Source organism: Crocuta crocuta, unplaced genomic scaffold (assembly GCF_008692635.1).
Source record: "Crocuta crocuta isolate KB4526 unplaced genomic scaffold, BGI_CrCroc_1.0 scaffold1079, whole genome shotgun sequence".
Classification (NCBI taxonomy): Eukaryota; Metazoa; Chordata; class Mammalia; order Carnivora; family Hyaenidae; genus Crocuta; species Crocuta crocuta.
Window position 1 is genome coordinate 1,028,645 of NW_027529995.1, and position 20,470 is coordinate 1,049,114.

Below are 20,470 nucleotides of genomic sequence, written 5' to 3' on the forward strand. Positions count from 1 at the left end.
TGGAGGTAGAAGTGGAAAGTGGCTTGTTTTGAAGGTATCTCACTCTTGGACTGATGTTTCAGAGAGTATTTTAGAGATGTCATGTTCAAGTCTCAAGATACCTCAGAGAATCCTGGGGTCATAGATCCAAAAGTCCTCCCAGGAAAGGAGACTGGTTTGATACTCCATGTGTTGACCTCTTCCCTCTGTGACTTCAGAGCTTGCTGGTGTGAGTGTGTTTCTCTCATAGGGAAGAGTGGCTCCCCTGGCCCTGTTGGAGGCTTGGGTGTCCTGTGGGGCACTTGGGGTTTCTCTGGAGGGCAGGGCCTCTGTGCAGCCTCTGCTCCCTGAGGTCCTGTGGCTGGCAGTGCCATCTAGAAATTCCCCTGTGGATGCTGGCTCTGGTGTCCAGTGGTCTGCTGAGCACTCTGGTGGGGTGAAATCTCTAGGTTATGGAGGACAGGACCCAACTTAGACCCCGGGCCCTGACAGTCCATGCCCTGTGCAGGAGGTGCTGGAGGAGTGGCTGAACTGTCAACGGTCCTGGCTGTACTTGGAGCCCATCTTCAGCTCTGAGGACATCAATCGGCAGTTGCCTGTGGAGAGCAAGCGTTACCAGACAATGGAGCGGATCTGGAGGAAGATCATGAAGAATGCCTACGAGAACCGGGAGGCGAGCTCACCTGCCGATGGGGCGGGGGAGGCAGCTGGGACCACTGAGGGCCCTGGTCACATTGTTGGGAGCCTCCTGGTCTCTTCTCTCCCTGAAAAAGAAAGACTGAAGGACAAGTTCCAAGTCCTGTGTCTCCCTGATTTGGCTCCCCAGTCTCAAGAGATACTCCTCAGAAACACAACAGTTGGTTTTCTTCTTGGAGATTTGCAGTCTACATTAGCATTTTTAAAGTCTCTGACAAGTCCTGCAACAAATCAAGCTCCTTGGCTTTGTTTAACCCTAATGTTTTTGACCATAGGCTTTTTTTCCTGTGAATTGACAGAGGTGATAGATGTGGGCCCTGGCTCGGGGCCATTTTCCTGTCCTCTTTCCTTCCCAGTTCCTACTGGTGGTCTCTGGCCAACATGAGTGCCCTCTGAGCCCACCTTGCTGTGTCCCAGTTTGACCATGCTCACTTCTTTTTAAAAAAAATTTTTTTTAACATTTATTCATTTTTGGGAGACAGAGAGAGACAGAGTGCAAATGGGGGAGGGCAGAGAAGAGACACAGACTCCAAAGCAGGTTCCAGGTTTTGAGCTGTCAGCACAGAGCCAGACGTGGGGCTCAAACTCACAAACCGTGAGACCATGACCTGAGCCCAAGTCAGAAGCTTAACCGACTAAGCCACGCAGGCACCCAGACCACATTCACTTCTGCTTTCTCTCTGGCCTGGTCACACAGGTGATCAATTTGTGCTCTGACCAGAGGCTGCTGGACAGCCTGCGGGACTGCAACAAGCTGCTGGACATGGTGCAGAAGGGCCTCAGCGAGTACTTGGAGACCAAGCGGGGCGCCTTCCCCAGGTGGGCGACACCTGGCCCGTGTCCACTCAGGCAGTATCTGCCCATAAGGCCGGGGCACAGAGGCTGCCTGACTCCCTCCCTCACCCTGTTGCCCTGGCAGATTCTACTTCCTGTCAGATGATGAATTACTTGAGATTTTGTCCCAGACGAAGGACCCCACAGCCGTGCAGCCCCACCTGCGCAAGTGCTTCGAGAACATCGCCCGGGTGGGTAATTGGGCCTGTGACTCAGGACCAGGAGCTCCGGGGCACCTTCCCAAGGAGGACAGCTCTTCTCTGGCCCCAAATCCTTTTAGCAGGAAATGAGGTGACAAGTGAGATTCTTGGCCTTGGAGACAGGCAGGGCCAGTGGGAAGAAGGGCAGCTGTAGAACCCCCAGCTCAGGGGACTCCTGTCCCCCTAGTACACTGAGGTGCTGGCTGGGCCGAGAGACCCAGGAAGCCAAGGTGCCTGAATCACCTCATCCTCATCTTCATCTCCAAGGAGGCCACACAAGTCTGTCTGAAAGGCACAGGCTCAGGCTCCTTCCCCAAGTGGGCTGGCCTGCAGCTGGGGACAAGGCAGGCCCACCTCGCACACGTGTAGTCAGAGGGGCGGGTGGAGGCAGCAGGGCCAGCTCTGGGGGCTGTGCTGGTCGGGGTCCTTGGGGACAGTGGTTAAGGCTGCTCTCACCCCACCCCTCCCCACAGCTGCTGTTCCAGGAGGACCTGGAGATCACACACATGTACTCAGCAGAGGGTGAAGAGGTAAAGCTGTCCTTCTCCATCTACCCGTCCAGCAACGTGGAGGACTGGCTGCAGGAGGTGGAGCGCAGCATGAAGGCCAGCGTGCGGGACATCATCGAGAGGGCCATCAAGGCCTACCCCACAGTGAGCTGTGCCTCCCATGCCAACACAGGCTCTGTGTCGCCCTGCCCCCGCCACTCCATCACAGGGCTGCCTCCTCCCAGCCGGCCTCATCCTTAAGCCCTGCCTTGACCACTGCTGCTCACAGTCAGCCAGGGGGCAAGTGGTCCTTGAGGTCACTGGAGGAGAAGGAATCTGAAAACAATCCAAAAACGAGACATGCCCCTGATAATAACCAGCCACTGTGGTTGTGTTTCAATGCTCACTGTGAGCCTGGCCTGGCCCAGGGCCTCTCCCACATTACCTCCCTCAGTCCACGGCCAGCAGCGTGCCTATGGGTTAAGCCTTAGCCTATAGAGTCAGGTCAGAGGCATTTTCTGTCCAAAGCTACGTGGTTTAAAAGTGGCAGTCAGGATTTGAACCCAGGACTGCATGTTCCCTGATCCTAGGCTCCCACCCCTCAGCTGCAAAGTCTCCTCTGCTGAGGAAATGATGATTCTGCCCAAATGACTCTGCAAAGAGGCCTAGAGCTTAATGGCTCCTCTACTTCTGAGGTGGAATTAACTACTTGGGCCTAGAAGCACAGACGAAGTTGAAGCAAAAAAGAGGGTGCAGAGTTGGGGCTGACAGCCTCCTGGGCCAGTCCTGCCTATGTTATTTTTCTAGATGCCCAGGACCCAGTGGGTTCTAAACTGGCCTGGCCAGGTGACCATCGCTGGATGCCAGACCTACTGGACCATGGAGGTGGCAGAGGCCCTGGAGGCCGGTAACCTCAGTAACAAGCTGTTCCCCCAGCTCACTCAGCAGGTGGGAGGTCACCATCTGCTTCCCGCATACACCCCACACCCCGGGAGAACCCAGTCCCTCCAGGAGGTTTTCCTATATTGATCCTGTAAGGGGCCTGGAGTGAGATAGAGACAATAGGCCAGACAGCCCCGAAGATGAGTGTCTCAGAACCAGTCATGGTGGGAGGGACTAGGGGTCTGAGAAGAGTTCTGAGACCAAGCTAGTGCCCCTCTCCCAATGGTCAGGGAGGGAGTCACACACCTGGAGCCTTCCTGCACTGTCCCCCGGGCTCTCCTTGGCCTGTGCACTGGCTCCTCACTGTGCACTCCTTCCTCAAGCCCCTTGCCAGGCTGCACCAGCTCCCTCGGAGCTCACGTGACACTGTGTGCTGCAGGGAGCCGGAGGCCATGCATGTGCCTCCGCTTTTATTTGCTTTCCTGCCAGACTCCCCAGGTGACCAATGCCCTGCTTGCCCTCCTCTGTCTTGTTCTGTGCCCCTTCCCATCCTAGACCATAGGAAGCCTCCAGAGGGGCACCTGGGTGGCTCAGTTGGTTAAGCGTCTGACTTCGGCACAGGTCATGATCTCATGGTTCATGGGTTCGAGCCCCTTCAGGCTCTGTGCTGACAGCTCAGAGCCTAGAGCCTGCTTCTGATTACGGTCTCCCTCTCTCTTTACTCCTCCCACACTCATGCGCTGTTTCTCTCTGTCTCAAAAACAAAAAACAAAAACCATTAAAGAAGCCCCCAGAATAGAGATTAGTCCTGACAGAAGCCCAACATCTGTGGAAGGGAGGGAAAGCTTACCTGCAGTGTGACCATGCCGATATCTGACCGTGTCCCTCCACTCCTGCAGCTCAGTGACCTGGTGGCCCTGGTGCGGGGGAAGCTGTCCCGCATGCAACGAGCTGTTCTGTCAGCACTAATTGTCATTGAGGTCCATGCCAAAGATGTGGTGAGCAAGCTGATCCAGGAGAACATAGTCAGTGTGAATGACTTTGAGTGGATCTCACAACTGAGGTGAGGATTCAGGGGCCCCTGGGCCCGGCCATGCCCAAGGCCAGGGCAGGGTGGAGAGTTGGTCTACATCAGGCCCTGGGACAAGCTGGGCAGGATGCCTTGATGCCCTCATTCTCCACCTCACCTTGGCCACATACCCAGTGACCCATGGTCCCCATGACCCAGGAACCCATCTCCCTGCAATGCCAGGTACTACTGGATGAATAACAACCTGTACATCCGGGCTGTGAATGCCGAGTTCGTCTATGGCTATGAGTACTTAGGCAACAGCGGGAGGCTTGTGATCACGCCCCTGACCGACAGGTGAGTGCCACCCTCCCCATGTACCCTCCTACCCTGGGAGCCTCCCCCCAGCTTTGGCTAGCTTAAGAGTTTGGGCACCACAAGGTACAGTCGGTCCACGATGAGCCAGTCTTCAAAACAGTGCAAGGTTAGGAGCATGGGTTTCAGGTTCAAAACCAGTTCTGCCCGAAGATATGAATAGACACTTCTCCAAAGAGGACATCCAGATGGCCAACAGACACATGAAACGATGCTCAGCATCCCTCCTCATCAGGGAAATACACATCAAAACCACACTGAGATACCACCTCACGCCAGTCAGAGTGGCTAAAATGAGCAAATCAGAGAACTCTAGATGCTGGCGAGGATGTGGAGAAACGGGCACCCTCCTACACTGTTGGTGGGAATGTAAACTGGTACAGCCCCTCTGGAAAACAGTGTGGAGGTTCCTCAGGAAACTAACAATAGAACTCCCCTATGACCCAGCAATAGCACTGCTAGGAATTTACCCAAGGGATACAGAAATGCTGATGCATAGGAGCACATGTACCCCAATGTTCATAGCAGCACTCTCCACAATAGCTAAAACATGGAAAGAGCCTAAGTGTCCATCAACAGATGAATGGATCAAGAAGATGTGGTTTATCTATACCATGGAATACTACATGGCAATGAGAAACAATGAAATCTGGCCACGTGTAGCAACATGGATGGACCTTGAGGGTGTTATGCTGAGCGAAATAAGTCAGGCAGAGAAGGACAAATATCATATGTTTGCACGTATAGGAGGATTAGGAGGAACTTGACGGAGGAACAAGGGGGAGAAGAAGGGCGGAAATGGTGGGGGAAAGGGAGAGAGGCAAACCATGAGAGACTCTTGAATGCTGACAAAAACTGAGGACTGATGGATGTGGGGGGGAGGGGGGATGGGCATGGAGGAGGACACTTGTGGGGATGAGCACTGGGTGTTATGTGGAAACTAATTTGACAATAAACTATTTGTAAAAAAAAAAAAAAGAAAACAACAACAACAACAAAAAACCAGTTCTGCCCGTCATAGGCTGAGTGACCTTGAACAGGTGACTCAACACTATGTGCCCCAGTTTCCTCTGCAGCCTCCTCAACGTGGTTATAAGAATTTTATGAGCTGAGGTGTAAAGCTTTTAGTATATGTGTGGCACTCCGTAGCACCTAACGGGTATGAGCTTTACTAATTTCATAAGTCAAAGCCTCCTTTCAATGTACCAGAGGAATTGATCTTGAGAGAAGTAACAGGCAACCCTTTTGTAGAGTGAACAACTCTCTTCTAAAATAATCAGTTGTTTCCTCTGGCCACTTGTACTTAGCAGCAGCTGAATTTTCAAATTTGGTTTTGAGGAAGGAAAGTGAAGTGTGGTCAGAGGTCAGCCATCCCAGCAGGTCCCTGAGCAAAGCTCTGCAGGGCCATGGGGGGTGGGGGGAAGCATGGCGCAGGTGGCCGAGGGTTCTAGTCCTGACCCTGGCAGCCAAGGCGAGCACACCTGGGGCCCTGACAGAGGGAGAAGCAAGAGACACCATCCATGAGGTCCGACACCAGAAGGCTCTCTCTCCCTGTGTCTCTGGGAATCCTGAGGAAGGAACGTGGCCCATATCTACCTCCTCTCACTCCTGTAGGTGCTACCTGACTCTGACTGGGGCCCTGCACCTCAAGTTTGGGGGCGCCCCAGCTGGCCCAGCTGGCACAGGGAAAACTGAGACCACCAAAGACCTGGGCAAGGCCTTGGCCATCCAGACAGTGGTGTTCAACTGTTCTGACCAGCTCGACTTCATGGCCATGGGCAAGTTCTTCAAGGGCCTGGCCAGGTGAGGCTGGGCATTAGGTTGGCCCAGGATAGGGCAGGAAGGCTGACCTCTCCCAGGGACACTGCCTGAGGCTCCCAGGAGCAACACAGTGTGGAGGAGGGGACAGGATGGAATAATAGCAGTCAAAGACTCAGTCCCTAGTGGGCACTGGGGTGAGGTGGTGGGTGTTGGGAATATGGCCAAGCTGGCAGAGATGACCATTGGAGGCTTCCTCTCAGCAGAGTCACAGGGGGGCTTGGAAGATGTCAGGTGAGCTCTGAGCTCATATCCCCCCATTGTCCTTACCTTGCTCAGTGCTGGGGCCTGGGCCTGCTTCGATGAGTTCAATCGCATTGATGTTGAGGTGTTATCTGTGGTAGCACAGCAAATCACCACCATCCAGAAGGCTCAGCAACAGCGGGTGAGCATCCGGGGCTCCACCCCATGCCTCCCTCAAGTTACCACCGCATCTCTTCACTATCCCCAGCATGCCCATGCTGCCACGTGGCTCCCCATCCTGGCAGCACCAAAAGCCAGGCACTCAGGCCTGCCCTGAGCCCAGCCTGTCTCATCTCACAGGGGACTGGGCAGTCCCACTCCCCCTTGTGCAACTGTCCCTGAGAGGCTTGTGTAGCCAGTCAGGGAGACCCACACCCTTACCCCACTCCAAGGGTAACTTTCAGGCTGGCTGTTGGGTGGTGGATGAAGGGGTCCCTCCCGCATCCTGACCCTTATGGGAAGTCCCAGCCATTCATCCCTTCTCTAGCCTCGTTTAGAGTGGCCAGAAGTCTCCTGGTGACAAGAGCTGGGAGGCTGGCAGGTGCCCTGCCCCACCCCAGTAGGGCACTGGGTCCCAGTCAGAGCTGAGCTTGCCCAAGTCTAGTAGAATGAGTGTCAGGAACTGGGGGTGGGGTGTGGGTAGCAGGAGATGTGTGAAGACCTCAGGGAGCCAGGACCTGGGAGGCCGCTGGTAGCCACCAGGACCAGAGGTCTTAGGCCAGATCCTGAGAGAGGAGGCTACCCTCTCTCCTGGGCTGAGCAGCTATAGCAGGAACAGGGCATCCACAGGGAACAAGGGGGCCGAGCCAGAGAGGAGGCAGGCGAGTCACCCCCTCCCCCACCTCCACCACCTAGGTGGAACGCTTCATGTTTGAAGGTGTCGAGATTCCACTCGTTCCATCCTGCGCCGTGTTTATCACCATGAACCCAGGATACGCTGGCCGCACCGAGCTTCCCGATAACCTGAAGGTGAGTTTGGGCACAGAGCAGCCCTAGCGGCTTCCCAGAGTACTGGCAAGCCCTGCAGCTGTGGCCTCAGAAGTGCCACAGAGCTTATGTGAGGATACGCAGCTGCAGGACATCAGGGACGATGATTCCCCGTGGTAACCTTCCTGCCCAGTGTCCTGAGACCCACCCCCAGCCATGGAGAGGAGGCCCCAGGCTCATCCTCAGGCTTGGGAGAAGTCAGGGGGCAGGTTCAGGTCTATACAAAGGACCAGGTTCTAATGAGCAGAGTGCTCCAGCCACAGGGGAGGACACGCCTTAGCTATGGCAGGCGAGGTGCAGAGGGGATCCAAGCATCAGTGAGGCAGGAGGGTGGTGAGGCTGCCTTCTGAGGACCAGGCGGTCCAGAGAGTAGGCTGTGGTCTGGGAGGGGAGACCTGCTTCTCCATTCACCTGTGTACCTCATGCCCCAGGCACTCTTCCGGCCCGTGGCCATGATGGTCCCGGATTATGCCATGATCGCAGAGATTTCGCTCTACTCCTTTGGCTTCAACGAGGCCAGTGTGCTGGCCAAGAAGATCACAACCACCTTCAAGCTGTCTTCTGAGCAGCTTAGCTCGCAGGTGAGGTCCTGCCCCCACCAGGTTCCAGGGTGTGAGAGCTGCTCTCTGCTCCCAGTGAGCCCCATGAGATAGGAATTACATCCCTACTTCTCATCTGAGGGCTAATTCAGGTGCAAGGAAGGGTCAAGCATTAGGAAACCATGGGCCACACAACCCAAGGCTGAGAAGCAGGTACCTTGGGTCTTACGGGACCAGAGCAGGACAGCAACCCCATGCCCCCCCCTCCCCCGCACCATGGGCCATCCAGTCAGTATGCTGAGCCCAGCTTCTGGGACAGCTGCCGCCGGTGCCGACACCAGCACTGGTGGGTAAGCTTTCCTGTCCAGCTCCCTTCTCAGGCAGGGTTCCCCTTTGCAGTGGCAGAGCCTCGCCTCGCCTGGGCTTGCATGCTGCAAGCTTAGTTTCTCTTTCTTAATAGTTGTGAAAAGGTCCCTGGTGTCATCCTAATGGGCCCCTTCTAGATGACCTGCTCATGCATGAACACCAATCACTGTGGCCAGGGGGAAGCCATGCGGCCACCAAAACCCACGTGCTGGGGGAGATGCAGTCTGTTCCTGGGAGAAGCAGCAGCTGCCCACCACAGTGCAGCCCGGGAGCCAGCGCCCCCACACACCTTCTTTGTAACCATCCACTTTCAAAGATGCTGCCCTCCCCTCAGACTCACAGTACACACATGGTTCTGGAAAGGCAGTCAACCTTTCTTAAGTGCCGGTGACTCAAAGTCTAGCCCAGTCTCTTCATCTTGCTCCAAGTCTGAGACTTCTGGGAAGTGCGCTGTTCTGTGGGTCAGGTCAGGATGTAGCTCTCATGGTCTGGTCCCATGGGCAAAAAATGATAAATTTAACTGTTTCCAACATGCCTGCTATATAATTGAGAGAAATGGAACCAGCAGCAAAGAAGAGAAAAGCCGTGGTGGTGTGGCCAAAAGGGTGGGTCTGGAGAGACATTAAGAGAGAATGCTAGAAGGAAGCTCAAAAGCCCTAGGAGCCACCCCTATTGTGGCACCAATGGGAACCCCTTCTTTCACTTTTTGAACAAACACACATGCCTCCCTGTCCATGGTGCAGTGCTTGGACTGCAGGACTCTGCCTGTGTGAGTCCTCACCCTCAGGGGCCAAGAGTCAAGCAGGGGATTCAGGATAAGTAAACTTGTGAAGGGAGAGGGCTACTGGGATGGTAAAGAGAAGGTGCCAGAGGAGTGCAAACGAGTGCAGCTGGCTCAGGCTGGGGCCTGTGGGCAGTCGCAGACAGCCTTCAGGGGAAGTGACATTGCAGCTTCCAGCTGGGTGAGGGCCAGGTACCAGGTGGGAGGTAGAGTGTTCCAGGCAGAAGCCCCCAAAGGGACAATGCCCATCCACCCCTCCTCCTGTGCGGCGGTGACAGGATCACTATGACTTCGGGATGAGAGCTGTGAAGACTGTGATCTCGGCTGCCGGCAACCTCAAGCGAGAAAACCCCAACATGAATGAGGTGAGCTCCATCCAGTGGCACACCCGGGCCAGCCTCCAGGAGGGCTCAAGAGGGCCCGGAGGGATGGCCGACCTGGGTCCCCTGAAGCCCCCACCGGCCTCTGCTGCAGGAGCTGATATGCCTCCGGGCTATCCGAGACGTGAACGTGCCCAAGTTCCTGCAGGAGGACCTCAAGCTCTTCTCTGGGATTGTATCAGACCTGTTCCCTACCATCAAGGAGGAGGAGACTGACTATGGCATCCTGGACAAGGCCATTCGCAAGGCCTGCGAGAAGAGCAACCTCAAGGATGTGGATGGTAAGCCCCAGGCCCTGCCCTCATAGTCCCAGGGATCCAGGGCAGGGGCACAGAGACAGGGCAGTACCATCTCTGAGTCGCTCACACCCAGACAAGAGTGCCGTAGGCTGGGGCTCTCTGCCAAGCAATCCCTGTCTCAGCCCTGTCTCCACTGGAAACTTCAGGTAATAGTTGTCTAGGAAAATGTCCTCTCTCCCACTCATGCGTTTGACACCAGATGTGCCAGTTTCCCAGTTCTTCAGCACCAGCTGGCTGTCCCATAATTCAATTCAGTTCTGACACTAATCAGAGGCCCAAGTCCCAAGTAGTCCCAAGTAGTGGGTCCCCAGGTTCCCCACAACTTTTCTCCAGCCTGGCTACAAATCAGAAGTTCCCGTGACCCCTTCCTTAGGTTTCACCATTCACTAGGACAACTCACAGAACTCAGGGAAACAAGTTTACTAATTATAATATAATAAGGGATTTAAGCAAGGATACAGACAAATAGCCAGATGAAGAGATACATAGGGTGAGGTCTGCCCCTTGGAGTCTGGGGTGAACCACCCTCCCAGAACATGGATGTGCTCGCCTACCAGGAAGCTCTCCAGACCCCATGCTGTGGGGACTTTTATGGAGCCTTCATCATGTAGGCATGATAAATTCTTAATTATTACCAATTGTTCTCTACCCCCAGCCTCCTCTCCCTTCTCCGGAGAACGGGGGAGTGAGCCTGAAAGTTCTAAGCATCTAACCATGGTTTGGTCTTTCTGGTGACTGGCCCCCTCCCAGGAGCCCACCACCAAGAGGTGCCTCATTAGAAGAAAAGACATTTCTAGCACTCAGGAAATGACAAAAGTTTTAGGAGCTCTGTGTCAGGCACCAGGATCAAAAGCTAAGTCTTAGAAAAGAAGATTTTCCTAGCATTCTATTTAGAACGGTTGGAGGAGCTCTGCATCAGGACCCCGGGTCAGAGACCAATGTATATTTTGCTGGTTATTTTACATTGGGGCAGCAAATCCTGTTGGCTCCCCCACACCTCTTGCTGTAGTCCCTCTCCCCACGAGGGGAGCAGTCACAGCATTTGGGCCCCTCTTGGGCCCTGTGCCTCCCTGACAGAGGCTCTCCTCTGCCCCGTCCTCACCTGCCTGGGGCGGGAATCACTGGGGAAATGGTGAGCTGTGGCCTGCCCACATCCACCGCCCCACCTCGTCCCACCCCAACTCCCCTCTTTTAGAGCAAAGCATGTCGCTCCCTTCTTTAGGACTTGCTCATACTCCTCGTGGAACGCGGCCCTGTGGTTGTTGGGCTAAGGAGCGTTCGTGCCTTTCTTGAACTAGATTGTCACAAAAACCGCCACACATTTGGAAGAACTCTGGGGGATGTCCCCCTGACCCCAGCTGTCTTTCTTGATAGAACGTGGGGGGTCTCCATGCAGCCACTGCATAGCCATGCAGCTCGAGCTCGGGTCCCACCATCCCCTGGCCCAGCTGACCTTTCCTCTCCTCCTAGACCCTCCCTGCCAGTCCTTTGTGGAGTAGGTGCTCCCCCAGGAAGTCACACCTGGCTGTTCTGGCCACCCTGGCTACACGGGGCCCTCCTCTGGGCCTTATGTGCTCATGCTGCAAGGCCTCTCTACCCTCCACTGTTCATTCCACATGCAACTCTAATGCCCCTTCCTGCCCACCAGGTCCCAGCAGGCTTGTTGAATGAAGCCTCAAAGTCTCTTGCTCATGGCCTTGGGTTAGCTTAGCCATGACTGAACAATTGGACCTTGTCCGATATACAGGGACCCCCAGGCATGTGATACCATAGCTCTATCCCATTCCCCAAGCCACTCTTGGGCCCAAGTGATATGCTCATTTCCTACCTGTGGCTCTGGCCCTCAGCCCGCAACTGGCAGCTGTCCCTACAGCTCTGGTCTTGGCCAGTCAAAGCTCCTGCCTGACTCTCAGTTTTGTCCCTGGGATTTTGCCACGTATTGGCCAAAATTTACTCAGGGTAGTGCTTTCAGCAGGCGCTGATGTTGCTTCTAGGGCCCGTGCCAGCTGGATACCTGACCGATGGGTGTTAGGGACTAATAGTCACAGTGGCAATCATGGCTGGCCATTAGCAGAGTCCCTACTCTGTGCCAGGTTCTGTGTTCATGGCGTCACCTTCCCCCTCCTATGAGGTAGGCACTATTGCCAGCTGTATTTTATAGATGAGGAAACTGAGGCTCAGGGTGACCCACCTCAGGGCAACAGTGAGCTAGGGGCAGGACCAGGACCCAAGCCCATGCTCTGCCCCCTGGGCTCCACTTGCTTGTCCCTCCAGGCTTCCTGACCAAGTGTATCCAGCTCTACGAGACCACAGTGGTGAGGCATGGCCTCATGCTGGTTGGGCCCACAGGCTCCGGCAAGAGTAATGTAAGTGGAGCCAAGCAGGCGATCCAGCACCCAGACAGCGGGCCTGAGGGTGGTGGGGCCTTAGCGGGGCTCTTGGCCCCCATTTGTACCTCTGTGGCTTCTAGAATACCCCTCCTGCCCCTGTAGCCTGCAGCCCACTCCAGCCTGGTTCTCTGGGGAGCCAGGAGGCTCACTCTTGGTGGCTGTATCCCCAGTGTTACAGAGTCCTGGCAGCCGCCATGACGTTGCTGAAAGGACAGCCATCCATCAGCGGTGGTGTGTACGAGGCTGTCAGTTACTATGTGCTTAACCCAAAGTCCATCACGATGGGCCAGCTGTACGGAGAATTTGACCTGCTCACCCATGAGTGGTGAGTGGTCCCAATCCCTCTGCAGTTATCACCCTGTGCCTAGACTTCTAGAGGCTGTGGGCCATGTGTCCCCCCACCCCCCCATCCCAGTGGGAGGTCAGGAGCCTCGGTGCTGTCCTCTGCAAAGTGGGGGTAATAATGGCACCATGATTGACGTAAGGAGAAAATGAGCTTGACGTAAGGAAGATGTCTGGACAGCATGGCACATATCAAGTTTTTGGTAAATGTTGCCTGCTGTCATGACCCCAGAGTGTCAGCAGTCCCTCTCAGGGCCTCCATGCCCAGGCAGATATGTGCATGTCAGGGAAAGTGCCCTGAGCTGGAGCGGGGTAACAAGGTGGACCGTCCAAATGTCAGCACGTGGGACGCTTTTCTCTGGGGTGATTCTGTTTCTCTCGATAAGTTTCTAGTCTCTGCTGGGGGTTTTGCTTGGCTCCAGTGTTCTGGGAACCCAGTGGCAGTTAGGCCCTGGAGAGGGGCACTCACCTATCTTTCCAAATGTGAGTCTAGCCTGCTCCCCCATTTCTGGTAGAGCCACTCCAGGCTCCTGCATGGGTAGGTGGGGGGCCTGGGAGATCAGACCCAAAAAAGGTTTCCCTACCCACCAGTTTCACTGGCGTTTGGGGCCTTTGAAACCTGAGCCTTCTTGGGTTCTGTGGAGGGAACTGGATACATCTCATGACTCATCCCTTGCTTTCTCTGCTAGGTCATTGACCTCTTCTTCCCTTGCCATGTCCCCGAACGATGTGGACCTCCATTTCTCCTATTGCCTCCTCCCCCGTTTCCTTTCTTTTCCCCAGAACATCACCCTTTATCTTCCTTTACTATAACTTGAATGGAGATTCGGCAAAGAAGGAATATAAGCACACATTTTTATAACTCCATGTTCTACCAAAAAGTCCCATTTTCCCCATTATAGTTTTTAAATGAATAAAGATACTGAAGGGGAAAAAAAAAAAAAAACGCAGAGCAGGGTCAGACTGGCAGTCAGATGTCCCTGGGAGACACGCTGTCCTTGCTGCCCTGTTTCTGGGCGCCTACAGCCCTCTCCTCCTGGTGGCTGCAGGACAGATGGGATTTTCTCCTCCCTCATCCGGGCGGGGGCCGTCGCCTCCGATACCAATAAGAAGTGGTACATGTTCGATGGGCCGGTGGACGCTGTCTGGATAGAGAACATGAACACGGTGCTGGACGACAACAAGAAGCTGTGCCTCAGCTCTGGGGAGATCATCAAGCTCACAGAGGTACGTCTACCTGTCCGTCTCCCTAGCTCTCCTCCACAGCTGGGTGGGCCCAGCGGCTGCAATATGCTGGCTGTCCTCGTCCCCCTTGCCCTCTGAGGGCCACAGCTGCATCTCAGGGCATCCTCATGACCTTTGATGTCCCTCCCCATCCCAAGCTTCCCACACCTCAGCCATGCCTCGTGCAGCTGCTCAGGGCTGCCTGTCTGCAGACCCACATTCTGTGATGCTCTGGGCCCAGGTCCAGGATGACCACACACTGCTCTCTGGCTGGCTCTGCCTTGTGCCTCCCAGGCCCACCTGCAGCCATGTCAGCCCAGTTTGGGTCAGGCATCTTAGCAGTGTGCCTTTAGTATGGGAGACAAGTGGTCCCAGACCTGGCCACAGGGACACCTGCCTGGTGTGTGAGGTACAGTTCTCAGCAAAGGAGGTATCGTCTGGGCATAAGAGCAGTTCTTATGCATCAGCAGATCACTGAGCTGATCTCTTGAGCCCTTCTGAGAACACCTGGAGATTCTGGAGTATAGCAGACAGCTCTTGTCAGATTTCTCTAGGGCTCCAGGGACCCCAAAATGCCCCAGTCCTATGCTAGCCAGAGAGTAATCAGGAATCTCCTGACTTTGGTTCTCCTCAAGACTCCAGGGAGCTATTTTATCAGCTGAGGACCAAGGGGTTCCTCCGTCCCCACCACCCCAGCACTGCTCCTGGCCCACAGGCTGCCCACAGTTGCAGGACAGGAACTGCTCCCCATGGCTCTGTGGCCCTTGGAGCTGGTGGCTGGCCCACTCACACAGTTCATGTTGGTGCCAGGCGATGACCATGATGTTCGAGGTGCAGGACCTGGCAGTGGCCTCCCCAGCCACAGTGTCCCGCTGTGGCATGGTGTACCTGGAGCCCAGCATCCTGGGGCTCATGCCCTTTGTCGAGTGCTGGCTAAGGACGATCCCTCCCCTATTCAAGCCTTATGAGGAGCAGTTCAAGGCCCTCTTTGTTGGCTTCCTGGAGGTAAGCAAGGCCAGTGTGCCCGGCCCAGGTGGGGCAGCCAGGTGCTATGGCCGCCAGCCATAAGAGCCAGATGCTCATCCTCTATAGGGGGCCATAACTTTCATCCGGCACTCAGTAAAGGAGGTGATCGCCTCAACCGACAGCAACCTGATCATGAGTCTCCTCAAGCTTCTGGACTGCTTCTTCAAGCCCTTTCTGCCTAAAGAGGTACAGCTCTGAGCAAGTGGGGCTGGGTGCCTGCTCCTTTTTGCCCCCTGGTCTCCTTGCCTGGGGACTCAAGGACCCTGAACCCCAAGCCCAGCTTCCTGGAAGAGAGATTCAGATGGGCTCACATGGGTCACGAGATCACCCCCATCAGGTCTGTTGCAGAGATGCCAAACTATACAGCAGAGGCTGAAGCATGCCCCCAACCTCCGCTTCCTCAGGCTACTTGGCATTATTCTTGCCTTGGCCTGATGCTGTTCCCACTATCCCCAGGGCGTCAAGAAAATACCCCCAGAAAAGCTGAGTCGCATCTCAGAGCTGATTGAGCCCTGGTTCATCTTCTCCCTGATCTGGAGTGTGGGTGCCACAGGGGACAGCGCCAGCCGCATCAGCTTCAGCTACTGGCTCAGGATCAAGATGAAGATAGAAAAAGTGAGAGGTGGCAGCCCCCAGGCTGGGCTCCCAAGTCCAGGATGTGTGTGCTGAGTGCCGGGTGTTCTGGGACCACCCACAGGATCCAGGGCCACAGAGACAAGTAGCCACGCAAACTCCTGGGCCTCACAGCCTGGTTTTCCTCTGGTCCCTCACAGATGACCATGCAATTCCCGGAGGAGGGGCTGGTGTTCGATTACAGGCTGGAGGATGCCGGCATCAGCAGCACTAATGACGATGAGGATGAAGATGAGGAAGGCAAGCAGGTGAATGCAGGGCTGTGCTGAGGGGACAGGATGGGACAGGAAGGGTCCCACTGGGTGGTGGCTATCCTCCTTGATGAATACTGACTACAGAGAGGAGGCCTTGTTGATAGCCACAGGTTTTAGGTGGCAGTTATTTGCATTACCTCATGTATCCTCAAGATCCACAGCACACCTATTGTGTCCATTTTCCAGACAAGGAAATTGAGGCTCATAACAGTCACAACCAGGTAGTGGGTGGCAGAGCTGAAATTGAACCTGGACTGGGAGATGTTCCTGGAGTTCCCTCCCAACCATATGCATTGACTCCTCCATGTTGATGCTCAGACCAGGGATGGTCATCTCAATTCTAATAAAAAGTCCCATTTTCCTAGGGGCTGGGCACCCTAAGAGCGGGGCAGCAAGACCTCAAAGCCTGCATTGGTGTCCTATCCATCCTATCAGCCAGCGAAGGTTCTGTGAGCCTATTCTGCTTCCAGGATCAGGATCCCAGCCCAGCAGGAGGAGGCGGCAGAGAGGCATTTGTGGAGATGGCCACTATGCACAGTCCTGCTGGGGACCTCAAAGGGCACATTTGAGTCTGACAGTGTGACTTGTGTTTGACTATAGTGAGCACCCTCATCAGGGGAGGTCTGCAAGCTGGGTCAAGGCTGTGGGTGAAGGAATTCATGCAGGTAGGGATGGTGGGGGGAGACAAGGCCAGGGGACCTCAGCACCTGTGGTTCTGGCCCCCCCCCCCACCCTTGGGTGGCCTCAAACTAAACAGTGAAGGCCNTAATGTTTATCTATTTTTGAGAGAGAGAGACACAGACACAGACAGAGATAGAACATGAGCAGAGGAGGGGCAGACAGAAAGGGAGACACAAAATCTGAAGCAGGCTCCAGGCTCTAAGTTGTCAGCCACAAACCATGAGATCATGACCTGAGCTGAAGTGGGACCCTCAACCTACTGAGGGTTTTGATTTCTTTTAAAATTACCAGGAAGATGAACTTTTAGGTCAAAGAACATTTTTAATGTATAATATTAATACATTTGTCTTATTTTAATACTGTTATAAATTAGAATTTTTAATATTTTTTATNGTCTGGCCCCCCCCCCCCACCCTTGGGTGGCCTCAAACTAAACAGTGAAGGCCTTTGACTTCTGGGCTGTCCAATTGCCAGAAGACTTCCCTGATGCAGAGACCCATGGCTTCCCTAGGAAGCTCCCTACTGGGGCAGCTATATGTAGAGAGCCCCCCTACTCCCAGTGGTCAGTTCTGGGATCCTCACGGTGTGCAGAGAGCAGGGCACAGGCTTCCTACTTCAGCCAGAAACAGCCGCTCACCTGGGCTCTCTTGCCAAGGCCTAGCAGTGCAGCTCCTTGGCCTCCTGGTGCACTTGGCCGGAGTGGGGTTCTGGGCCCAGCCCTGAGCTATCTGTGGTTCCAGGTTGCCTGGGTCAAGTGGATGGACTCCTCGACTCCGTTCACCATGGTGCCAGATACCAACTACTGCAACATCATCGTGCCTACTATGGACACAGTGCAGATGTCTTACCTGCTGGGCCTGCTTCTCACCAGCCACAGGCCCGTGAGTGCCCCTGCCCTGCCCTGCCTCACCCAAACCAAGGCCAAGTTAGGGGGCAGCTGGCCTCCCATAAGGGCCAGCTTATGGGAGGCTGGCAGCTCCTGCTGCACCAAACCCTGTGTGAGTCCTGAACACATGACCCCTGTTCTCCTAGGTGCTGTGCGTCGGGCCAACAGGCACAGGGAAGACCCTCACCATCTCCAACAAGCTCCTCAAGAACCTGCCGCTGGAGTATGTCAGCCACTTCCTCACCTTCTCAGCCCGAACCTCAGCCAACCAAACCCAGGACCTCATCGACAGCAAGCTGGACAAGAGGCAGGCACCTCGTTCCTTCCTATGTCCCATGTCCTCTCAGCCTGGCTCAATGAGCTGCTTTCTCAGCTTCTCACCAAGTTATGCTCTTGGGTTTACCGGAACCTTCCTGGAGGGCCCTGGGCTCCTTTGCAGACTGCTCTGGAGCCATCATCCATCAGGAGCTCCTACTAGGCCCAGCCCTGGGGGCTTGACCTGGGGGCTTGTCATATGTCTGCCTGGGAGGCAAGACCCATTTGAGGGAGCCCAGACTCAGGGCAGCCAAGTGTGATGTCCTAGGGTGTTCAGAATGGGGCAAGAGGCTGCTCAAGAGATCCAACAATTCAAAGGAGGCTGAAGGTTGTTGCCATCCTGCTACCCCTGGGCTCCCAGAAGACCTGGTACCAATGGATGCTCAGCTCACACAGCCCCTCCCCACAGGCGAAAGGGTGTGTTCGGACCACCCCTGGGGCGCAATTTCATCTTCTTCATCGATGACCTGAACATGCCAGCCTTGGAGACATATGGTGCCCAGCCACCCATTGAGCTGTTGCGCCAGTGGATGGACCATGGTGGCTGGTATGACCGCAAGGTCATTGGTATGTACCGGCTGGTCTGGGCCAGTGAGGCATGGGTTGGGTGTGCCGGGCAGGACAGGGCACCTCATCTGTTAGGCAGGGTAGGCACAGCGACTGGTGCCCATGGTTCTTTTACAGGGTCCACAGAAATGTTTTCATTTTTAAAAAATTTTTTTAATGTTTATCTATTTTTGAGAGAGAGAGACACAGACACAGACAGAGATAGAACATGAGCAGAGGAGGGGCAGACAGAAAGGGAGACACAAAATCTGAAGCAGGCTCCAGGCTCTAAGTTGTCAGCCACAAACCATGAGATCATGACCTGAGCTGAAGTGGGACCCTCAACCTACTGAGGGTTTTGATTTCTTTTAAAATTACCAGGAAGATGAACTTTTAGGTCAAAGAACATTTTTAATGTATAATATTAATATATTTGTCTTATTTTAATACTGTTATAAGTTAGAATTTTTAATATTTTTTATGGAGGAGTGGAGACCTTTGAAGGCCAAGTGCCTAGGGCCCACAGAAGTCATAATTCAGCCCTGGGCAAGGCTCCCTCCTGACTTCCTGCCTCCACGCCAGGAGCCTTCAAGAACCTGGTGGACATCAACTTTGTCTGTGCCATGGGCCCCCCAGGTGGAGGCAGGAATGCCATCACCCCACGGCTAACACGCCACTTCAACTACCTGTCCTTTGCTGAGATGGATGAGGTCAGCAAGAAGAGCATCTTCTCCACCATCCTCGGCAGTTGGATGGGTGAGCATTGGGCAGAAGTGGGGAAGGTCATGGGCAAAGGCAGAAGCCCAAGCCAGGTAAGCTACTCCTAGGACAGCTGGGCAGCTTCTGGAAAGGATGGAGTTGTTGAGGCACTGACCTCAACCTTGACTCAGCTGTGTCCCTGTTGGCAAATTCATGAGCCTCTCTGAGCCCGTTTCTCCATCTGTGTAATGGATGATGATATTAATGTCCACCACCCATATTGTGAAAGTTTAATAGGACATTGCATGTACATTCAGACCTTTGAGCTCCCCTTGGCACTGTGTCAGGTTGGGGGGTGGGGGTGGGAATCAGATCTTCCCTCCTCTGGCCTGGCCTGCCCTGCCCCCAGGGTGATAGGTCAGAACTTGCCTACAGGCCCAGCTTGGTGGCGGGGGGAGGGGCACAATGCTTGAGGAAGGTGGATGGCAGGTGGCTGCTCTGGGAGCTGCCCGGCTCGGCCCACCTGGCCAAGGTGGGCAGCAAGGGAGCCACCTAACTTAGGGCCCCATGTGTCTCCCTCAACCCTCTAGATGGACGCCTCGGGGAGAGAAGTTACCGGGAGCCAGTGCGTAAGTGCAAGCCTGGACAGGGGTGAGGTGCTGGTTCCAGGGGGAGGCCTGAGCTCCAGTTGGGTGTGGCTGAGGCTGGGTCCCAGTGGCCACAGTGAACCATCCTCAGGCTCATGTGAGGGCCTTGGGCTAGAGCCAATGCCTTTGTAGGCTCATTCGGCCATTCGTATAGCAGCCAGTCCTTCAGTTCCTCGGTTACGTCCATCCCGTAGTGGAAGCAAAGGAAATGTGAGTTTAGGGAATGGATAAAGGAATCCAACAAGCCCCCACCCTGTGTAAAAAAGCAGAGGCTCCAAAGAGGCTGCCCCTATCCAAGGAGCAGGCATCTCTGCTGTGGCAGCCTCACACAGGGCCGGTCTGTCAGTCATTGCAGCAGAGCAACTGACCCCTTCAGACCTCCAGCCCCACCTCACATCCCCCCTCTTCCCCTACCTCAGCTGAAAGAGGCCATCAGAAGAGAGTGCCCTCCTTAGGCCTCCATGTCCATTGCTCACCTGCACCCAGGCCCCCCTTGGCCCTGTCTTCTCTCCTGTGGCTGGGAATGGACTGTCCCGCGCCCATCAAGGCCAGAGAGCCCTTCTCTTAAGCCTGGATCCCATCCCCAGACTGTCTGCTGGAGGACGTGGCTCCTGAACAAGTACACTCGTATGTGGCCCTTCTCCACTGGGCCGCTCCATCAGCAAGCATACTTGTCCCCCATCTTCACAAAGAAACACAAAACAGCCACTCTGGACCCCTTCCCATCCTGGCCATCACTCTATTTCTCTGCTCATGCTGACAGCACAGCTCGAGAGCATTGTCTCTTCATGCTGAGACCAGCTGCCCCTCCCACTTTCTCTCAAGCCCCTCCCCTCCCCGGAGAGTGCCCTTGTCACCAGCAGCCTTGTGTGGCCAGACCAAAGGCCAGCTCTCAGTCCTCACTTTCCCAGGCTGTCACTGTCAGTGGAGGGTGGGCTCTGCTCTCAGAAT

General features: G+C 55.0%; 1 protein-coding gene across 1 annotated transcript in view; it reads left to right on the plus strand.

Annotated features, from left to right (window-relative positions):
• The window catches only part of DNAH1 (dynein axonemal heavy chain 1), a gene marked incomplete at its 3' end in the record, with an annotated part of 63,930 nt that overhangs the window by 33,301 nt on the left and 10,159 nt on the right, over positions 1–20,470 (plus strand). The window contains exons 21-45 of the mRNA XM_077763422.1: positions 488–652; positions 1,373–1,494; positions 1,595–1,700; positions 2,183–2,362; positions 3,005–3,145; positions 3,979–4,142; positions 4,332–4,445; positions 6,078–6,266; positions 6,561–6,666; positions 7,380–7,493; positions 7,943–8,092; positions 9,476–9,562; positions 9,672–9,858; positions 12,151–12,242; positions 12,437–12,591; positions 13,658–13,835; positions 14,643–14,837; positions 14,925–15,044; positions 15,315–15,473; positions 15,632–15,739; positions 17,167–17,307; positions 17,459–17,619; positions 18,037–18,194; positions 18,756–18,929; positions 19,463–19,501. Of these exons, the coding sequence (XP_077619548.1) occupies positions 488–652; positions 1,373–1,494; positions 1,595–1,700; positions 2,183–2,362; positions 3,005–3,145; positions 3,979–4,142; positions 4,332–4,445; positions 6,078–6,266; positions 6,561–6,666; positions 7,380–7,493; positions 7,943–8,092; positions 9,476–9,562; positions 9,672–9,858; positions 12,151–12,242; positions 12,437–12,591; positions 13,658–13,835; positions 14,643–14,837; positions 14,925–15,044; positions 15,315–15,473; positions 15,632–15,739; positions 17,167–17,307; positions 17,459–17,619; positions 18,037–18,194; positions 18,756–18,929; positions 19,463–19,501 (3,505 nt within the window). The remainder of the gene's footprint in view (positions 1–487; positions 653–1,372; positions 1,495–1,594; positions 1,701–2,182; positions 2,363–3,004; positions 3,146–3,978; positions 4,143–4,331; positions 4,446–6,077; positions 6,267–6,560; positions 6,667–7,379; positions 7,494–7,942; positions 8,093–9,475; positions 9,563–9,671; positions 9,859–12,150; positions 12,243–12,436; positions 12,592–13,657; positions 13,836–14,642; positions 14,838–14,924; positions 15,045–15,314; positions 15,474–15,631; positions 15,740–17,166; positions 17,308–17,458; positions 17,620–18,036; positions 18,195–18,755; positions 18,930–19,462; positions 19,502–20,470) is intronic.